This window comes from Danio rerio, chromosome 4 (assembly GCF_052040795.2).
Source record: "Danio rerio strain M-AB ecotype USA chromosome 4, GRCz13ab, whole genome shotgun sequence".
Taxonomy (NCBI): domain Eukaryota; kingdom Metazoa; phylum Chordata; class Actinopteri; order Cypriniformes; family Danionidae; genus Danio; species Danio rerio.
This window is the reverse complement of record NC_141024.2, coordinates 64415990-64436663: the sequence shown is the minus strand read 5'-3', so window position 1 is coordinate 64436663 and position 20674 is coordinate 64415990. Positions and strand designations below refer to the sequence as shown.

At 35.5% G+C, this 20674-nt stretch overlaps 1 protein-coding gene and 2 long non-coding RNA genes across 5 annotated transcripts in view; 1 reads left to right on the top strand and 2 right to left on the bottom strand.

Annotated features, from left to right (window-relative positions):
* Nucleotides 1-20674, bottom strand: part of LOC147845171 (uncharacterized) — a 72309-nt gene that overhangs the window by 29474 nt on the left and 22161 nt on the right. The gene's annotated exons all lie outside the window — the stretch shown is intronic.
* Nucleotides 32-5121, bottom strand: LOC101884799 (uncharacterized). The gene is made up of 4 exons (XR_015484360.2): nucleotides 2987-5121; nucleotides 1829-2686; nucleotides 1390-1479; nucleotides 32-253 (listed from the first exon to the last, which is right to left on the bottom strand). It is a non-coding gene; the product is annotated as an uncharacterized LOC101884799 (long non-coding RNA).
* LOC795194 (uncharacterized) lies at nucleotides 3665-17434 on the top strand. 3 transcript variants are annotated; one of them, XM_087249921.1, is made up of 16 exons: nucleotides 3665-3732; nucleotides 4088-4183; nucleotides 10774-10799; nucleotides 10941-11110; nucleotides 11309-11400; nucleotides 12067-12228; nucleotides 14023-14206; nucleotides 14330-14570; nucleotides 14678-14951; nucleotides 15090-15267; nucleotides 15349-15425; nucleotides 15516-15696; nucleotides 16029-16277; nucleotides 16365-16536; nucleotides 16627-16771; nucleotides 16938-17434. In XM_087249921.1, exons 8-15 carry the CDS (start codon nucleotides 14389-14391, stop codon nucleotides 16751-16753), a joined length of 1440 nt encoding a protein of 479 aa, XP_087106047.1. In that variant the 5' UTR covers nucleotides 3665-3732; nucleotides 4088-4183; nucleotides 10774-10799; nucleotides 10941-11110; nucleotides 11309-11400; nucleotides 12067-12228; nucleotides 14023-14206; nucleotides 14330-14388; the 3' UTR covers nucleotides 16754-16771; nucleotides 16938-17434. The 3 variants fall into 3 exon arrangements, with proteins under 3 accessions (XP_087106047.1, XP_088506419.1, XP_087106046.1); XM_088650293.1 differs by lacking the exons at nucleotides 3665-3732; nucleotides 4088-4183 and having other exon boundaries at nucleotides 12067-13128; XM_087249920.2 differs by lacking the exons at nucleotides 3665-3732; nucleotides 4088-4183; nucleotides 10774-10799; nucleotides 10941-11110; nucleotides 11309-11400 and adding an exon at nucleotides 11497-11835 and having other exon boundaries at nucleotides 12067-13128.

The window sequence follows — 20674 nt, the reverse complement described above, 5'->3', positions numbered from 1 at the left end:
GAGTTTAATAACAAAAAAATGAACAACTGTATGATATTGAAACAGAATTATATTTAATACAAAATCAAACATGAATAAACACAGAAAAGAAAAAGCCATTTTTAACTCCAAAAAATTTCATTAAAAGTAAGTCCTTTCTGAGTTTTGGCCCTTCCTTGGCGCCCACCATCTCTGTCTCTTGACTTTCTTAACCATGATTTTATTGTTGCTTCTACTTGGCAAGCTGTTCCTTTGCTGATTTTTGTGACAGTGTCTGAGAAATAAAACAATTGAAATTCAAATGTTAAAATCAATGTGTTATTTAGGTTCGATGGACCCTTTTCACAATTCTGGGTTGTTAAGTAGCAGAAGTCATCATACTAATGGCAGAATACAACAAAATGTTTGCATTTTATTTTGCTCCAATAACCAAAGAAAAACCAAATGATGGTGTTATCAATACTTTCAGAAAAAAAACAATAAATAAATAAATAAAATAATAATAATAGTGTGTGACTGATAATGGCAACCAGAGGAGAGAACAACGTCAAATTTACTGTCCTGCCCATAGGCACTGCATTAGAAACACCTGACACAAGCAATCTTTTTTTTTTTTTTTTTGTAGTTTGACGCACAGATGACATAAAACAAAGTATAGCTTTAGAAGTGTACATATTTTTTAAAAATCTAAAATGAAAAAGAACTAAAGATTTAAGATGCTGATCACCATCAACACATCATAACCTTTTTTGTGAAAAGGGTCCATGTACTCTTACAAAAAAAATGTATTCTCAAGTATACTATTAGTATATTCATTTTAAACTATAATTAAGAAAGTATGGAGTATATTTAGTATACAGCAGAATAAAACTATAGTGGTTTGGTGAAAGTGTACTCACTTTGTACCTCAAGGAAGTGTGTGTGTGTGTGTGTGTGTGTGTGTGTGTGTGTGTGTGTGTGTGCGTATCTATTACTGTGTGTGCAGTTGTAATGGTTAAGTGCAATAGTCAAGTTCTGAGCATAGAATAGAGTACAGAAACTAAATATTTACAAGTAGATTTTCTTTTAAGGGTTGTTTCTGTTTCTAAATTGTTAATACTCAGACCAAAAATATTATGATTATGAAAAAGATGTGCTTGGCAGGCTTTAAAATTAGACAAATTGACCAACATTATAAATAAAGTTAAAAACTTATATTATTATTTGTAGTTGTTACAAAGCCCCTGGGGTTGTAAAAAGACTCCAGGATAATGAAAAGTGTTTCAGTCTTTAAAAATTTGTGGACAAATAAATGTTACTTACTTAACTGTTTCTACTGTTCTTACTGTACATGACTAGTAATTTTCCTTCAGATTTCCTTTTTAACTCCTGTTACAGAGGGTTATAATATAGAAACATTACATACTCTACCTTTAAATGCTTTGCAGATCAGCATGATCTTTTTATCTGGTCAGAGCCCTTCTAGCAGTTGCTAGGCTAGTCAGCATCTCTGGGACAGCTCTGTGTAATCCAAACGTAAACAACTCTGTAACTGTCCTTGTAACCATCGTCTTAAACCAAAAGTGTATTTATACAATCGAAAGTGATATTAATATCGTTTTAACAACTTGAATACAAAAACATAACATTTACAGAGGATTTCAGCGTGGTGGAGCCCTTTAGTTAACTTTGCAGTTATCATATAACACAACCGGCCGCTAACTGCCGTTTTGATACAATGCCAGCAAACAGATACAATCTTCGCTACTAATTAACTCTTTAACTGCACGTTACCTCACTAAACTTGTAAACACACTTGAGTAACATGTTATCTTAACATTTCATCGATTTTGTGATAGGATTTACCCACCTAAAAGATGAGACGGCTGCGTTGTTGTTCAAAATCAAGGCGCTCTACTAATGACACTCTTGCGGTTCACCGTTACCATAGCAACCCTGTAAACAAACCATCCCGGTCCCACCCACTCTCCACTCATGATATTTCATATAAATACAGCTTTAGATGAATCATGAAGAAAATTAACAAAGAGAAGAAGATTTTATTATATATACTTATAAGAAAAACATACATATAATCGTGTGACATTCAGGGTGTCACACTTTCCCCAAGAAAATAATTGCTCCAGTTATGATTATTTATTTAATTTTTTTACACTTAAGGACACTTTTTTAAACCCTTTCTGTCAAAATTGTCTAAAAAAGTGGACAATAAACATAAACATATTTTGGGTGGCTCAATTGGCTACCCCACATGGGAGCCACATGTGTTTTTCTGTTGGATTGTCCGGCCCACACTTTCCCACAGTAAACCCACACTTACCCACAGAGGGTCCACACTGTGATCATATGTGATCAAGATATAAAACTATAATTTCTGGATGATTTTCTCTCAGCAGCAAGGCAGTTTTTGTCCTTCACACTATTTTGACCAAAATGAAAATGATTTATTGTAATTTTTATATATAAGCTAAATATAAAATTTAACTTATATTTACCCACGAAATACAAGTTGGGGCCACAAAGGGAAAATCCATTGGGCCCCGCTTGGGCTGACCTATATGGCGCCCACATGGGTTTTTCTGTGGGCAAGCCCACTGTGGGATTGCCCACAGAAAACCCACATTGGGCCCCAAAGGGTAAAATCCATTGGGTCCCAAATAGGCTGACCCATATGGGGCCCACATGTGTTTTTCTGTGGGCAAGCCCACTGTGGGATTGCCCACAGAAAACCAACATTGGGGCCCCAAAGGGCAAAATCCATTGGGCCCCACATGGGCTGACCCATTAGGGCCCACATGGGTTTTTCTGTGGGCTTGCCCACAGAAAAACCCATGTGGGTCCCAAAAGGGAAAATATTTTAGGGGCCTGCATGGGCTACCCCATATGGGGCCCACAGTGGGCTTGCCCAAAGAAAAACCCATGTGGGCCCCAATGGGTCAGCCCATGTGGGGCCCAATGGATTTTGCCCTTTGGGGCCCCAATGTGGGTTTTCTGTGGGCAATCCCACAGTGGGCTTGCCCACAGAAAAACCCATGTGGGCCCCATATAGGTCAGCCCAAGCGGGGCCCAATGGATTTTCCCTTTGTGGCCCCAACTTGTATTTCGTGGGTAAATAAGTTAAATTTTATTTAGCTTGCATATAAAAGGTACAATAAATCATTTTCATTTTTGTCAAAATAGTGTGAAGGACAAAAACTGCCTTGCTGCTGAGAGAAAATCATCCAGAAATTATAGTTTTATATATAATCTTGATCACATATGATCACAGTGTGGACCCTATGTGGGTAAGTGTGGGTTTACTGTGGGACAGTGTGGGCAGGACAATCCAACAGAAAAACACATGTGGCTCCCATGTGGGGTAGCCAGTTGAGCCACCCAAAATATGTTTATGTTCATTGTCCACTTTTTTAGACAATTTTGACACCAAAAGTGTTTAAAAAGTGTCCTTAAGTGTGAAAAAAAAAATCATAACTGGAGCAATTATTTTCTTGGGGAAAGTGTGACACCCTGAAGGGTTAGTCACACGTTTATATGTATGTTTTTCTTATAAGTATTTATAATAAAATCTTCTTCTCTTTGTTAATTTTCTTCATGATTCATCTAAAGCTGTATTTATATGAAATATCATGAGTGGAGAGTGGGTGGGACCGGGATGGTTTGTTTACAGGGTTGCTATGGTAACGGTGAACCGCAAGAGTGTCATTACTAGAGCGCCTTGATTTTGAACAACAACGCAGCCGTCTCATCTTTTAGGTGGGTAACGTTAAATCCTATCACAAAATCGATGAAATGTTAAGATAACATGTTACTCAAGTGTGTTTACAAGTTTAGTGAGGTAACGTGCAGTTAAAGAGTTAATTAGTAGCGAAGATTGTATCTGTTTGCTGGCATTGTATCAAAACGGCAGTTAGCGGCCGGTTGTGTTATATGATAACTGCAAAGTTAACTAAAAGGCTCCACCACGCTGAAATCCTTTGAAAATGTTATTTTTTTGTATTCAAGTTGTTAAAACGATATTAATATCACTTTCGATTGTATAAATACACTTTTGGTTTAAGACGAGGGTTACAACGACTGTTACAGAGTTGTTTATGTTTGGATTACACAGAGCTGTCCCAGAGATGCTGACTAACGTTAGCCTAGCAACTGCTAGAAGGGCTCTGACCAGATAAAAAGATCATGCTGATCTGCAAAGCATTTAAAGGTAGAGTATGTAATGTTTCTATATTATAACCCTCTGTAACAGGAGATAAAAATGAAATCTGAAGGAAAATTACTAGTCATGTACAGTAAGAACAGTAGAAACAGTTAAGTAAGAAACATTTATTTGTCCACAAATTTTTAAAGACTGAAACACTTTTCATTATCCTGGAGTCTTTTTACAACCCCAGGGGCTTTGTAACAACTACAAATAATAATATAAGTTTTTAACTTTATTTATAATGTTGGTCAATTTGTCTAATTTTAAAGCCTGCCAAGCACATCTTTTTCATAATCATAATATTTTTGGTCTGAGTATTAACAATTTAGAAACAGAAACAACCCTTAAAAGAAAATCTAATCTCAGATTCAATAGATGTGATATACGTTATGTATTAACTACTAGTATAATTGTAAGTGTACTACTTGAAAATTACACAATGACATTTTTCATCTGTACAGCAAGTGGTTATAAATACTTGTAAATATTTAGTTTCTGTACTCTATTCTATGCTCAGAACTTGAATATTGCACTTAACCGTTACAACTGCACACACAGTAATAGATACGCATACACACACACAGACACACACACACGCACACACACACACACACACACACACACACACACACACACACACACACACTTCCTTGAGGTACAAAGTGAGTAAACTTTCACCAAACCACTATAGTTTTATTCTGCTGTATACTGAATATACTCCATACTTTCTTAATTATAGTTTAAAATGAACATACTAATAGTATACTTGATAATACATTTTTTTTGTAAGAGTACATGGACCCTTTTCACAAAAAAGGTTATGATGTGTTGATGGTGATCAGCATCTTAAATCTTTAGTTCTTTTTCATTTTAGATTTTTAAAAAAATATGTACACTTCTAAAGCTATACTTTGTTTTATGTCATCTGTGCGTCAAACTACAAAAAAAAAAAAAAAAAGATTGCTTGTGTCAGGTGTTTCTAATGCAGTGCCTATGGGCAGAACAGTAAATTTGACGTTGTTCTCTCCTCTGGTTGCCATTATCAGTCACACACTATTATTATTATTTTATTTATTTATTTATTGTTTTTTTCTGAAAGTATTGATAACACCATCATTTGGTTTTTCTTTGGTTATTGGAGCAAAATAAATTGCAAACATTTTGTTGTATTCTGCCATTAGTATGATGACTTCTGCTACTAAACAACCCAGAATTGTGAAAAGGGTCCATCGAACCTAAATAACACATTGATTTTAACATTTGAATTTCAATTGTTTTATTTCTCAGACACTGTCACAAAAATCAGCAAAGGAACAGCTTGCCAAGTAGAAGCAACAATAAAATCATGGTTAAGAAAGTCAAGAGACAGAGATGGTGGGCGCCAAGGAAGGGCCAAAACTCAGAAAGGACTTACTTTTAATGACATTTTTTGGAGTTAAAAATGGCTTTTTCTTTTCTGTGTTTATTCATGTTTGATTTTGTATTAAATATAATTCTGTTTCAATATCATACAGTTGTTCATTTTTTTGTTATTAAACTCTGTAAATAAACAATTACTAACATGACCCAGTTTATTGTCAAGTAAAACTGTTCTGAAAATGCATTGTATAATGGTTTTCTGTATGTACAAAGTAGAACCAGACTCAGTGGCTCAGACAGGATCATTGCGAGCAGCCCACTGTGGGCCCAATGGTGTGGGTTGACTGTGGGACCCAGACTGTGGGGCCCATGTGGGCAGCACACTGTGGGCCCAGATACCGGCGTGAAATGTGGGGCACGTGTGGGACCCACACTGTGGGGCAGGTGTGGGGCCCCTTTGAGACAGCCCAAAAGTGTGGGCTGACTGTGAGCTATCCCACACTAATCAGAGCGGGTTATCCCACAGTCAGCCCACACTTTTGGGCTGTCTCAAAATGGGCCCACACATGCCCCACACTTCATGCCACTGTGGGCCCAGATACCGGGGTGAAATGTGGGGCACGTGTGGGCCCATTTTGAGACAGCCCAAAAGTTCTTGCAAGCTCCTGCACTTTTTACAATTAATCTACTAACAAAAACAGCAAACAAACCTCAAATTGTGTCAACACTGTCAAGGACAAATTCAAAGTATATCTTCATTTCAGTGTGATTAATAAATGTGTATTTTCAGAAAGGTAATGTGTCCCTTTACAAACCCAACTTTATAGATTATTAAAAAAAAAACCTATTCGTAATAATGAAATATTGGACAAAACATTGATTTCCAGATAAAATATGCAATCGTTGCACATTATTTTTAAAATAAAATCCAAGATTTAAAATATTTAGTCAAACTTTCAAACATTATTAACTGGCCCTTATTGGTTAATTAAGACATCATACAAGATGTTTTGCTGAGGTTATAAACAATTTGTTCATTTTTATAAAATTTGAACATATGTTGTCGTGTGACATTCAGCAACCATGAGACGGCGTTCTTACTACTTGTTTTAATATTTTTGTGGCAGTTTATCAATACAGCCTAGAATACAGGATACAGCAGTAATTCTATTAATATTAAACATTGTTCATTTATTTTTTCTTTTTAATTTAACAACTGCATGTGTAAACTTTGAAGTATAAAAATGCCACACAAATGAATAGAATCAAACTTTTTAATATATATTTTACAACATTTAATACATACAGTGCACATCTAATATTATAAGCAAACAGTATAAAACAAAGTATAGATTTTATTACACACACACACACACACACTCATATATATATATATATATATATATAGAGAGAGAGAGAGAGAGAGAGAGAGAGAGAGAGAGAGAGAGAGAGAGAGAGAGAGAAAGAGAGAGAGAGAGAGAGAGATCCGAGCTTGACACCACAAGACTACACAGGGAATGACTTATTGAAGCTTCAGGCATTTCATGTAATTTAATTACATATAAAATCAACAGTGAGTAATTATGTAGCCTACTTTATTTTAATTCTTTAATAATCTATCATATACTAAAATTACATACAATTAAATTAATTTAGAGAGACAGTGAAAGCAGGTTTGAGTTAACAGAAGTCAGAGTTAGTCTCTGAATACTTAAATTATGAAAAGAGAAAGAAGAAGAGGTCCTGTAGTTGTGGCATTACTCGCTGTAAAATGGAATGTTACACTTAGTGTCATTTCAATAACAGCTGTACAAAATAATAAAGACATTTTTCATTAGCATGATCTATTTTCCACACTACACAGCAAATTCATTGGTGTTAAATTTCAAGTGTTGAGGTAATTCAGAGTAAAGTGTTAAAATTCTAGAGTTAGATAAAGGTAAAATAACCCTCTCGGCATTAGAAGCTGATTTGCCTCCTTGTCATACAGAGTAACATGTATCTACCTTTGTAGAAAACCCTTGTGTTTGAGAAACTAATCAGAGTGTCTGAAATCTCGCCACACCCTCATTCACCTGGCCCTTAAATTAGTCAATTAGTTTAGTCCACTAGACAGAGTGAATGACCACAAATAAGTGAATTCAGACATCTGCTGTTGAACACCTGCTGTTAACAAGCACAATCACTGAAGGAATAAGAAATTGAAGGAAGAAATAAAACTACAGACACAGCCTCACACCAAACCAACTGAATTAAAACAGAGGATTAAACAACTCCATTAAATAATAGTATAAGCAGCTTCACTGATTACAGTTTGACTTCATTTCTGTAAGAATATTTGACAATGAATAGAGGTTTATATTTTTTTTATTAAAAATATTTCATTTGACCTCACCATCATAGAGATCAGAGGCTGCTTATTTGAGGTCTTGAAGCTTTACGTTTATAACCTAATGCTTCTCTGACTGTTATAGCTGTGATTCTTAAACTCATCAGCTATAGCAAAAAAAAGTTAAGAGAAACTATACTGTTTTTGATTAATTGTTATAGATATAATTTCAGGTGTTTAATAAGTTGATTCATAAAAATATGCAAATATAGATTATATATAAAACTGCATGGGACAATAATACTGGCAGTCTGCTGCTCTTCATAGAAGATTCAACAAACAATTAGGATGCAATTAATAATTAGAGTGTCATGCACTAAACCTTCAAGCTCCAGCTTTCACTTTATGACACACAGGGATCAAGAATCAACATATGAACCTCAACCGTGGTTGCTAAAAAAGAAAAAAGCTGCATAGTTCATGCCGCAATGCATGCTGGGTGCCAGCATAGTACAAAGCTCCCAGCATGCATTGCAGCATGAATTATTTTGCAGCTTTATGTTCTTACAATCTCTTTATTTTCCTGTATTTTGTGTTGTTTTTGGGAGGTTATGTTTCAGTAGAGTGTTTTTTTACTTGATTTTTATTTTTTTGTTTGTCACCATCATTGAGACTCAAAGACTAATTATTGATGTCTGTGTGTTTTTAAGTGCTGTTATAGATCAAACATTCTCATTGTAAATGGTGTTTTAAACCTGTTATAAAGCCATTAATTGTTGGAGCTTCAGTTGTTTCATTTGTGTATATTATTTATTTCTCACACATAACTAATATGATACTGAATTAAAAAACAAGCAGGAAAGGATGGCTATGATATCATAAATAACCTCTTCAGACTGACACTTTAATTATCTTTTGACTTTCTATGCTATAGGTATAAATAGAGTGATTATCATTAACTATAGCAGCCAAAATAAAAGACTTTTCTAGCAAGAAGTTGAAGAGCCTGACTAAAGCAGACTCTGTCCTCCATCATGGTGACTTCAAATGAACGACAGAAATTTCATTAAGAGCTTTTGTTCACATGACAGAAATAAAGTCAAAGGTCAGTAATAGGTGAAGCTCCATGATAAGTTGTTTAATGTGATGAGTTTTTTTTAAAGATGTTGATAAATAACATTTTTTATTGTATAATTTGTTTTATTTTTATTGATTATTATTTTATTTAGAGTTTTTTTCTCTCAGTTGATTTCATCTTTGGTTTTGGCTTGTGTTTTTCTTTCCTTCAGTGATTCTGCTTGTTAACAGTTGTTTATCAACAATTCTCAATCCTCCTTTAATTAGACACTTAATTGTCTCATTAACTTCATCACTGTCTGAGTGTTCAGCCCTCTGTAGTAAGGACACTAGTGAGGATTTTGCTCTGGAATTTAAGGCAACTGCTGCCAGTATTTTGACATACATTTAACAGATATTTTACACAATAAGAGTTTGCTAATTAACACTCTGGGTGTTAAAAATTTTAACACTTTCAAAAATGTTATTTTAACACTTATAGTGGTTCCCATAGGTAGTTAAATCTACCAAATCTAAAATTTGCTGTTGAATGTGTTTTTAACAGAAATATTCTGTAAACTGAATTTATGAATGTTAAAAACAGCAGATTACTGGCAACCACAGCTGCTGGTATTTTTCCATAAAATCTAAAAATGAAAAAAAAGAAAGAAAAACAGCAAAACGGTTTTTGTGTCACCATTGTGGAGGATAATAGCGTCTCTGTTCAAGTCCAAGATTAATTGAGAGTATTTGATGTTATGCTGCATCTTCTTTTTTTTTTAAAGGTAACTGTATAGTTACTAATGCAGTCAAAATCTGTTTGCAATCACACATGAAAACATCATTGCATTTAAAGACTTCACACTTTTTTCTACTAAGCTATGATTTTGTAAACTGAACATTGTATTAGTTCATGAAATATGGTTATATTTGTAAGTTCATACAGTTATATAAAACTTCCATGTTTTTCACAGAAAGATTCTGGCAACTACAGCTGCTGGTATTTTTTCGGAAATGTAACAGATATTTTACACAATAAGAGTTTGCTAATTAACACTCTCTTGGTGTTGACAATGTTAACACTTTCAAAAGTGTTATTTTTAACACTTATAGTGGTTCCCATATAAACTATGAGGGAGTGTTAATTTTAACTCTAAGGTAGTTAAATCTACTATCTAAAATTTGCTGTGTAGAAGGGCATTAAATTACTGTTCATTTCTTTGCATTTTAACTTTGTGAACTATAAACTCAAGCGTCTCCTCACGGTTTGTCTCATTTTGTGAGTTAACTGACAACAACAGTTGTTTGCTTACGTTCTCCCCTTATGGCCACGCCCACTCCTGCCCGATGCTCGTGGAGCTCCACGCCCATTAATCATGCATCTTTTGAAAAAAATCTGAAGTAGACTTTAACCAAAAGTGGGGGGTGTCATGGCCCTTTAAAAACAATATAACTTGGAAAACATACTTTCCACAATGTGTTGGTGTGCCATTGATACAAACTGGGGACTTGAAGAGCAAGTGTCATTGTAGAAATGTGTCTAAACAGTTTAATATATTTTAAGTCTAGTATGGAAAAATAATATATAACTGTTGCACTTTAGTTTTGACTGATGACATCTGTTTAGAGATAAAACAGTGATTTAGTCCACAACAATCACATTCCGGCTTAACATTTAACAGCCACAACTGTCTATTATATAGTAGTGCCCTTTTTTGTTTGGGGTTACATCAACATAAATAACTTTTAAATTTAATTTAATGATTTAAAAACTCCTAAAGGCTTTACATATTTCATTACTGGATAAATATACACTATCTAACATTAATCTCGTTTTTTTTTTTTTTAGGTTGTTGGCTTAAGATGGAATCTGAGGTAATGGGGTAACACTTTTTTCTGCTATTGCTTTCTTGATAACATATACCACATTCAGGGGCTAGTTTCTTTGAGGGGGTAGAGATTAACCAGGTTCACATAATGAATATGGCTGTGTTCCCTGTCTGTCATTGTTTTAAGATTTAGGTGTATGCAGAGTTCCAACGGAAAACCAGAACCTGCCCAACACATTCTACTCTGTGCTTGACCAACACCTTCCTAGCCTAATGACCCTGTTCAGATAGAAGGCAGCCAGAACCGGGAAGATATCAGATACTTTAAATGAAATCCTAAGAATCCATGATGAACAGGTAAAAATATTGTTGTGCATTTTATAGGCTAAAACTTTATTAAAAGTTTGAAAAATTTGATGATTCAAATGAACTTTGAACACTACACCACTAAAACATTTTGAACACTTTTTTTGTATTTGTCTGGTTTTGTATATCTGATTATATTGTTTAACATTTACAGTTCAATTATATACAGTTTTCTTTTTATCGTTATAGGAGTTCCATGATGTGCACATCAAGTGTGTCACTGTTGTTCATGCTCTGTGTATCTACGTGAGGAAATCACTGGGTTTTTAAGGACCTGCATGGTGAGTATTTAAAAAAAACATTACATTACCACACCAAACAGTTCTTATACATACATGCATATATACATTCATTCATTTTCTTTTTGGCTTAGTCCCTTTATTAATCTGGGGTCACCTCAGCGGAATGTACCGCCAACTTATCCAGCATATGTTTTACACAGCGGATACCCTTCCAGCTGCAACCCATCACTGGAAAACATCCATACACACTCATACACTATAGACAATTTAGCCTACCCAATTCACCTGTATCGCATGTCCTTGGACTGTGGGGGAAACTGGAGCACCCGGAGGAAACCCACACGAATGCGGGGAGAACATGCAAACTCCACACAGAAACACCGACCCAGGAGAGGCTCGAACCAGCGACCATCTTGCTGTGAGGCCACAGCGCTACCTACTGCTCCATCGCGTCGCCTTACATACATGCATACAGTACATGCTTACTCTTATTCTGTCTTTCCAACCAAATAGTTTGTGCGATTTATTTTCTTTGAGCTCACTGTAAAATTATTTTAGTACTAAATTGCTTTAAGCAAAACTAAGCGTTTTCTTCTTTTTTTTTTTTTTAGCATAGTATCAATTTATTGCAACTTTTGTTTACTGTTTGCTAGGCTGACTTGACCAATCTTCTGTTTTTGCTTTAACATCTATTTTATCTTACAGGACACTGATGAGCTGATTTTCTGATGAGCCAGAGCTTACAGATGTTGCAGTGGCCCTCCTCGCAGTCGTCAAAGAAAATGACACAAGTTCAGTTCTCTTTCAACCTGTGAAAAACTTGTCATCGAGAGTGAGATTGTGAGCAGCCTCTCCAGATTCTTCCTGGTATTGTTTGGACTGATCTATGCACTTACACCTCAACTATCAAAAAGGACTGGCCAACACTTTTGAATTCATTCAAAAGATTTTACTTTGTCTTGACAAGGGTAAACTGTCACCCAAATTACAGAGTCTCAAAAATGATTTGATGCAAATGTAGGCCTGGCAGTTCCTCGAGTTTTATGTAATTTGTTTTTGTGAAAATACTGGTTAAAAGGTTTCTGCATTTTTTTCTCACAATGTGCATTTATTAATGTTATTTGTCATTAATGCAGCTCTTGTTTTTAAGAGTTGTTAAGTACAGCTGGGTAGTACTTTGTAACCATATAGGTAATTTAGTTTTAAAGGGGTGGTCCACAACGATGTCATATTTTAAGCTTTAGTTCATGTGTAATGTAGCTAAGTGAACATAAACAACATCTCTGAATGTAATATACCCAAAGTTCAATGCAAAGGGAGACATTAGCTTTTACAGAGTTAGCTTAGCAAAGCCTACAACGAACGAATTTTGGAGACTACAAACAAAGTCTTCCGCCCCCTGTGACATCACAGGGGTTCCAGGTTACGCGCATTTACTGCTCACACGCCTCGCGCTGCAAAGAAGCGTGGCCACAGACGCGTAAAGAACGGAAAATGCCGAAACGGTGCTATTTTCATGGATCTTGTTCTGCTTCGCTATTTAACCTTCCAAAGGACGTGACACAAAGAGAGAAGTGGTTAAAATTCATTTTTAATCATGTTCCAGAATATTACAAAAAAGATATCACTCTCTGTGCACAGCATTTTACAAAGGACAGCTTTCAAAATTGGTCGCAGTTCAGGGCTGGATTTAGCCAAAAACTTCTCCTCAAAGAAGGAGCAGTACCTACGATAAAAGACGATGCTGGGGATTGTGAGCTACAACCTGTAAGTATTTCTATTTGTTGCAATATCTTACATGCATAGTTTCTAGCATTCATTGTAGGCTATGTTGTAGTACGGACGTAAACCAGGATATAAACCACGAGAAACGCGGTTTGTCTTTAGCAATTGGTTTTGTCTTTGTCAATTGTTAGTCTTTAGTTTGTTGAGGTGGTCTCTAAGTAACAAAGTTATGAACCGGGAGGAGTATGGATCGGCGATCAGAAGCTATACCAAAGTAAATGCGCTAGCTTGTGTATGATATTACGGAAGTTTTCCTGTGGAAATAACAACGGGAGGGTGGCAGAAGATGAGTGTGAAATACGAGAAACTCTCGGGAAAAAACGGGAGTTTAGCAGGTATGATTTAGCTAACGTTACAAACATACGTATCGGTTTTATCCCTGTAATTATCCACGCTCGTCACCAGCAAACACGATGTATATGTATGCGGAAACATTGCGTGAGTTTTACAATTGAAATAGTGGAGTATATTATGTACAGACATCCGAAGTCTCCCTGAGGCGCCGCCACAGCCCCCTCCTCCCCCGCTAGCTATTCATCTTTGTCGTGAAATCTCCCACTCTCGCTTTTTCTGTACGTCGCTTTTCAAACTACTTTTATCAACTTGGGAAGGTTGTACATATACTGATAATGCTTTGAAATAGCCGCAAGTTGCTACGATGATGTACATCTGCTTAAAAAAACACATGCTGGAAATGTATGTTTTGCTGCAGGTTTCAATGGGTTTGCTGGTCTCAATATTGGTCAGGGCCAACACTGAGAACAGCTAGACCAGCACTGAAAACAGCATCAAAACATATCTTACTAGCATGTGATTTTTTTATAGCAGGGGTGGCAATTAAAAAATAAACAAACACATGCTTTTTATTTTTACCAGACAACATCTCAACAGGTTACCAGCTCCCCAGACCTACCTTCCACACCTACACATGTAGAAGTTGCATGTCAGGTAGACATTAAAGAGACTGTGACAGTAGCCACCAAAACATCACCAAATGTGCGATCAGTGGGTACACAAGTTTCTTTTCGTACTTTGCGGGACATCCATGTAAGAAGCAAAGGTATGTTTTATTTTATTATTTAAATATTTGCTGTTGTTTGTTTGTGCATTCTAAAGTTGTTTGTGTGCCAGGTATATTGTGTATTAAATAGCATGAATATCACAATTCCCTTTTTTTTAATAGGTATTCAGGCGAAAGTGTCTTGTCGTAATGTTGGCACAGAAACTATTTCTTTGCCAGATATGCAGCTCTCTTCAACACCAATTAAGGGTTCAATCTTTAGGCCAAGCAAGCGACCTCGTCTTTTGTTGGAGGAGGAGGATGACAACAATGATGATGAGGACGAAGAGTCTGATTTGCATGTAGAACCACATGACTACACTTATAATCCGGAATCTGTTGTCACGGAAGATTCACAGTCAGTGTAAGTTAATGCATCTTTATCAACAACTTTGTAGTATACAGAATGTATCATACTATTAAATATAAAATCATAATATTAAAACATTGATTACACTTTGTTTCATTTAGGTTAGATCCAGAATCAAACTACATGGACAACAAATACATTGTATTTGAAAGCTGCCTTATAGACTTGTTTGGTTCCTGTCCCGTCTGTAAGACAAAGTGTGCCATCCGAAAAAGACAAATGGGGACTTTTATTGCATTCACACAGCTGTGTGACAAGTGTAACTACCTACGACAGTGGCAGAGCCAGCCCATAGTAGGTAGTACTCCAGTCGGAAACCTGATGTTGTCTGCTGCTACATATTTCACTGGTGGATCATTCATTCAACTACAGAGGGTAATTTAAACAATAATTTAGTATTCTCAAATAATGCAACAGTAAAAATAAATGTTTATACATTTTAAATACAAATTTTATGTGTGCGTATGTGTGTGTATATATATATAATGACTTATTGCTTCAATATCTCCTTAGGTTTTCAAGGCCATGAATCTTCAAACGATTCAGTACTCTGCTTTCAGGAACCATGCCAGAAATTTTTTAGAACCTGCCATCATACACAAGTGGAATCTAGAGCAACAAAATATTTTTACACAGCTAAAAAAAGAGGGAGCGGTTGCATTAGCAGGAGATATGAGAGCTGACACACCAGGTATGGTGGGTTTATTTAAATCACTTTGAAATCTGATAAATGTATGTGTGTTAATGTATAATTCTTTTTTTTTTCAAATAGGACATTCAGCAAAATTTGGCAGCTACACATTGATGGACAATGAAACCAACAAAATTGTCTATCTTCAACTAATTCAGGTGAGTGTAAACACACAAGAACTGTTATACTTGTTTAAATTTGTAAATGTTTCTACTTATTTATTTGAACTTATGCGTACTTATCAACAGAGCAACGAAGTCGGTGGAAGTTATCACATGGAAAAAGAGGGATTAAAACGTTGTCTTGATAAGCTGGATGCTAATGGTTTAGCTGTTGACTACATAGTCACCGATCGCCATCCTCAAATTCAAAAGTACCTGAGAGAGCGTGGCATCACCCAGTTCTATGATGTGTGGCACTTTGAAAAAGGTAACAATATGTAATACACATGTATATATAAATATATGAGTAATATTACATTAGTAGCAAAAATCAAATGTGTTTAGAAAAATAGATAGATAGATAGATAGATAGATAGATAGATAGATAGATAGATAGATAGATAGACAGATACATACATACATACATACATACATACATACATACATAGATAGGTACACCGATAGATATAGCACACCGCTACTTATGTGGCAATACTTGTATAAGTATTATATTTATAGAAGCTTAGTCATGTTGATTTTTGTTTTTCATTTGAGTTTCTTGATGTAATTATTTTACAAATTTTGTTTTTGATTGTACAGGTTTGTCCAAGAAGCTTGAGAAGCTTTCAAAAAGGAAAGAATGTGAGGTGCTGAAAAGATGGTTGAAAAGTATAAAGAACCATGTGTACTGGAGTGCGACTTCCTCCGTGTCTGGCCCGGAAAAGGTTGCCAAATTAACATCCTTACTGAACCACATACAAAATATACATGTTCACAATAACCCGCTGTTTCCAAAGTGTGAACACCCTGATGTACTTTCAAGAGATCGCAAAAAATGGTTCCAACCAGGTATTTATCCAAAAAAAGTTTATGAATTTACACAATACTGGTTAAATGTAGAGCTGCTGTTCGTATTTCATGGCTGTATCATTACAGGTTCACAGGCCCTCTATAAAGTAGAAAAGGTTTTGAACAACAAGAGAGTTGTCAAGGATGTTGCAAAACTCAGCCACCACTATCAAACATCCTCACTTGAGGCATTTCATAGTGTGATTCTGCGTTTCACACCAAAGAATGTTGTTTTTCCTTTTATTGGAATGCTGTGCAGGTGTTTATCTTTGTTATTTTCATTTAAAATATTTATACAATAGTTGTTACAATGTGTACATTTTTCATTGGTTTGTTCAATGATTTACAGGTTATATCTCGCAGCTATGCACCAGAATGAAAATTGTCAACGTGAACAGGCAATACTACTGGACAGGCTGTGTACAAATTTGTATTTCCAAAAACGAAAAGGGGGGAATGCACAGCAAAACCAGTGAAAACAGAGCCAACATATGGTAAGTTGGATTTTTTTTTTATTATGAGTTCTTAATAACAAAATTACAAATAATTATTTATGAGAAAGTAAATATAAGCAGATTAAATAAATTATGAATAAATATCACAGTATAGTTGTTCCAAACATGTAATTGTTTTCTCAGAAAATTTTTTTTTTATTATTAGGCTACGTGAAGGACCTCATGGTCCTTGTGCTAGATGAGGTCTGTTTGGATCCAGCACCATATGTGGAAGAGCTGCAGTCCATTCCAGTTCCACCACCTCTTTCCTCTCAATTTGAGAAACCCTCAAAAGAGCATGTTATTTCACAGCATGTTTCAAGATTTAATCAAGGGGAGGCCGGAACCCAACATACTGTCCTGCTGCATTCGGAAACTCCTGGCGTATCCGGCGCACCACACATGACGGGATGACAACCCTCACTTCACGTCCTAGCCAGCCCCAGCACCAGCTAACAAAGCTGCGATATGACAGATAACGGAAACGCCTATGGCAATAAAAGGAAACAGATGTCAGCTTTGCATATCAAACCTTGCAATTGTACATATGTGTATATATTTATTGTCTATTTAAGTTTTTTTAAACTGGTTTTCAGTGATTTGTACTTAGTAACTTAAAATACATTTATTAACATTTATTAAAATACATTTTACAAAAACTTACTCTTCAACATTTCTGTGTCTCAACGGTCCATAGTCTGCCCTGTATATATTATTTATATTCTGTAATGTGTACATGTTTAAACAATTGGGTTCAAAACCAGGATGCTGCACCATGCAAGTAGGAGGGTCTGGAACCTGCATCATACGCTGGACAACCTAAACCGTAATGTATGACAATAATTAATTTCTGCGTGGTCAACTTGCATGTATCCTTTATGAAAAGTGCACTATTAGTCAAACTCAGAAACATTAATGAAAAGCCATTAATGCAATTACATTACCTTCTGTGTTTCTTTGCAGCAGATGTTTTCTACTTCTGTTGGCATTTTTTTCACAGTTATTACAAGTGCACCTAAAGAAAATTAAATGTATTCCCATAACAAAAAATTAGCTTGATTTTGTATATGTTGCCACATAATTATTGGTTGCTGTTATAACATTGAACATTCATCAACAAAACGGATAAAAACAAAATATTAAATATTGCTATTACCATTTACAAATGACAACCTATTTTGAAACTGACACTAGATGTAAAAGAAGAAAAAAAGATGTTATCAAGCCAACAGCACTTCAGAAATCCAGTGAAGACCGCAGCTATTCATTGTTTAGCACACATATTACTGTTACGGTAATTTCGTGACCGTTTTACTCAATAAAATATCATTCATATTATATATATATATATATATATATATATATATATATATATATATTATAACATATAATATATTTTCTGCAACGTATGTTTCATTATGTATGTACAAAACTGCGCTGTTTTCAGTATAGGTTCGTCCGTGCTTTCATTTTTGTAAGTATTATTTTCATTCATTTATTCAGCCTAGCCATAATTTATAAATACCTGAAGTGCGTTTTAATTTGTCCTAGCCTTATTACGATAGAATGCCATTACGATTGCATTTTTATGGCGTGGTTAAACCTCAGAAGTGAACGAGAAAACAAAGATCGTTTTACCTGCTCTCTATTACAAACGGAGACATTACAACCATCTTATAATGTACTATTTCCTATATACACTAGTATGGGATGTCATGTTTTTTATAAGTATCATTTTAATTTATTTATTCTGCATAAACATTTAGCTTTTATAATTACCTGAAGTGCGTTTTAATTAAGCCTTACTATGGTACAATGTTATTACGATCGCATTTTTATGGCGTGGTTAAACATCAGAAAGTGAACGAAAAACAAAGTAGTTACCTGCTAACGTTATCCATTAGAAAGGGAGACCTTACAGCCACCATATAAAGTACCATTTGCTATTTACACTAGTATGGAATGTAATTTGTACAAACTGACCATTACTGTGTTACTGTGTACTACTATGAAATGCTGATGGCTTGACCACATTCCTCTTACCAATGAACAAAACAAAAACGTACCATTCCGAAACATCTTGCAAAAGTCGCGTTAGCATTAGTTCAGCTGTGTCCTCTTCATTTTCTGTATCTGATTCGGGCTCAAACTGATACGGCTTCACTGACATTATTTACAGTCTGACGGACAGCATGCAAAAGAGGCATGACGTTTCCTGGTGACGTGATGCCGATCCACCAACCAAAACACATTAGGTTAGCTGACTAATCAGATCCCTTTGAGGGCAGGCTTTATAGAACAAACCAGGAAATATGATGGTCGTTTCCATGTTAGCTCAGTAGCTGTATAAATTGAAGGTAAGATCTGTGAACAAATAACGTGATTTATTACAAATGCATAATGAACCCACATTGTTTTGCACCCCATAAACACAACCAAAGCTTAAAAAAGCTATTGTGGACCACCCCTTTAAGTAAAAGTAGAGAATGTAATTGTAAGTAGAGAATGCATTGCTGGGTTTATTCATTTACTAAGTAAAAATGTATTACATAATTTTTGCTTAGTAATGGATTATACCCAAAACTGCCATGTTAGCTTAAAATGTATATTTATGAAATAAATAATATTTTTTCATAAAGGATTGATGAACCCTTAACTTTTTGGCACTGCTTTCAGGACTTCTATTCTCCATTTTTGTTAAATGTTACCTAGATTTTTCTCAAAATTAACAGAACACAAACATTGAGAGTGCAGTTCGAGTGTTCATGGACTGCATAAGAAACGAAAGGGATAAAACTCCACAACACACCTCTGCTCAGCCTTCTGCGACTGGTTCTACATATAGTCGACCTGTCAGACCAGCCTCAGTGCAGCAGGAGATGCAAAAGTAAGTGGTTGCTACAGCAGGACTGCTTCATTTTGGCAAAAATAAAAGTAAAGTACAGAGGGTCACATTTTTTAATACAATTTCTCACTTCATTTATACACAAAGATTGGATCATAAAAAACAACAATTGTTACTTTGTTTAATTTATTTGCCTTTATTTAAAATATTAAAACTTGCTTAATGTTTTTTTTTTCATATTCAAAGTAACTGTTACATTCATAATATTACAGTTTGCCATAACAGGTGATTTATAACTATTAAAAAGAGACACTCCTCGCTGCAGCCCGCAGCATGATGACATACTGGACCAGGTCAACTACGTAATGGAAGATCACCTAAACCTCCCCATTCCCTAAACCCAATCATCACAGTAGCATGCACGTTAATTTAGTGGGTGGTAGAAGGTGCACTACATGGTGGACCTGGTCCAGTACGTCATTGTGGTTACAGACAGCAGCAAGGACATCTGGATTAAAAAAGGGTCCTTTGATACTTAGAGGTTCATTTATTAATAACTGTCTATGCTTTATTCCAGATGCTTCCCATCACTTTATTCGGAGGCAAAAGAAAAAGGAAGTCTGGAGATGTTCCACGTATATCTGTGGTTAAGTTAGTGGAAGTTCAGTTCTGCCTGCAAGCTAAAAATACTGAAAAAAAACCCTAAAGATGAGGCAGTACTCTTGCAAGCAGGACTTGGAAGGAGGACCATAAATCTCTCCAATAATGCAGATCATGCAGACAGGGGCGTAGATTTAGGGTGGACGGTGGGGACGTGTCCCCACCAATATCCACAAACTACTGAAATGTCCCCACCAATAATTTAATTCACTTAAAAACATTGCGCTGTCAGTATAAACCTAGACATGCTGAAAGGGTTAAATCACGTTCTCTCCTCGAGTCGCACCGCCCCCAAACACATATGAACATTGTTTTTTATTGGCCTGCTGTCATGTGAGTGGCTGCTTTCAGATCATAGTTTCAGATATGGGGAATTACTAAGGCTAATTGACCAAAAT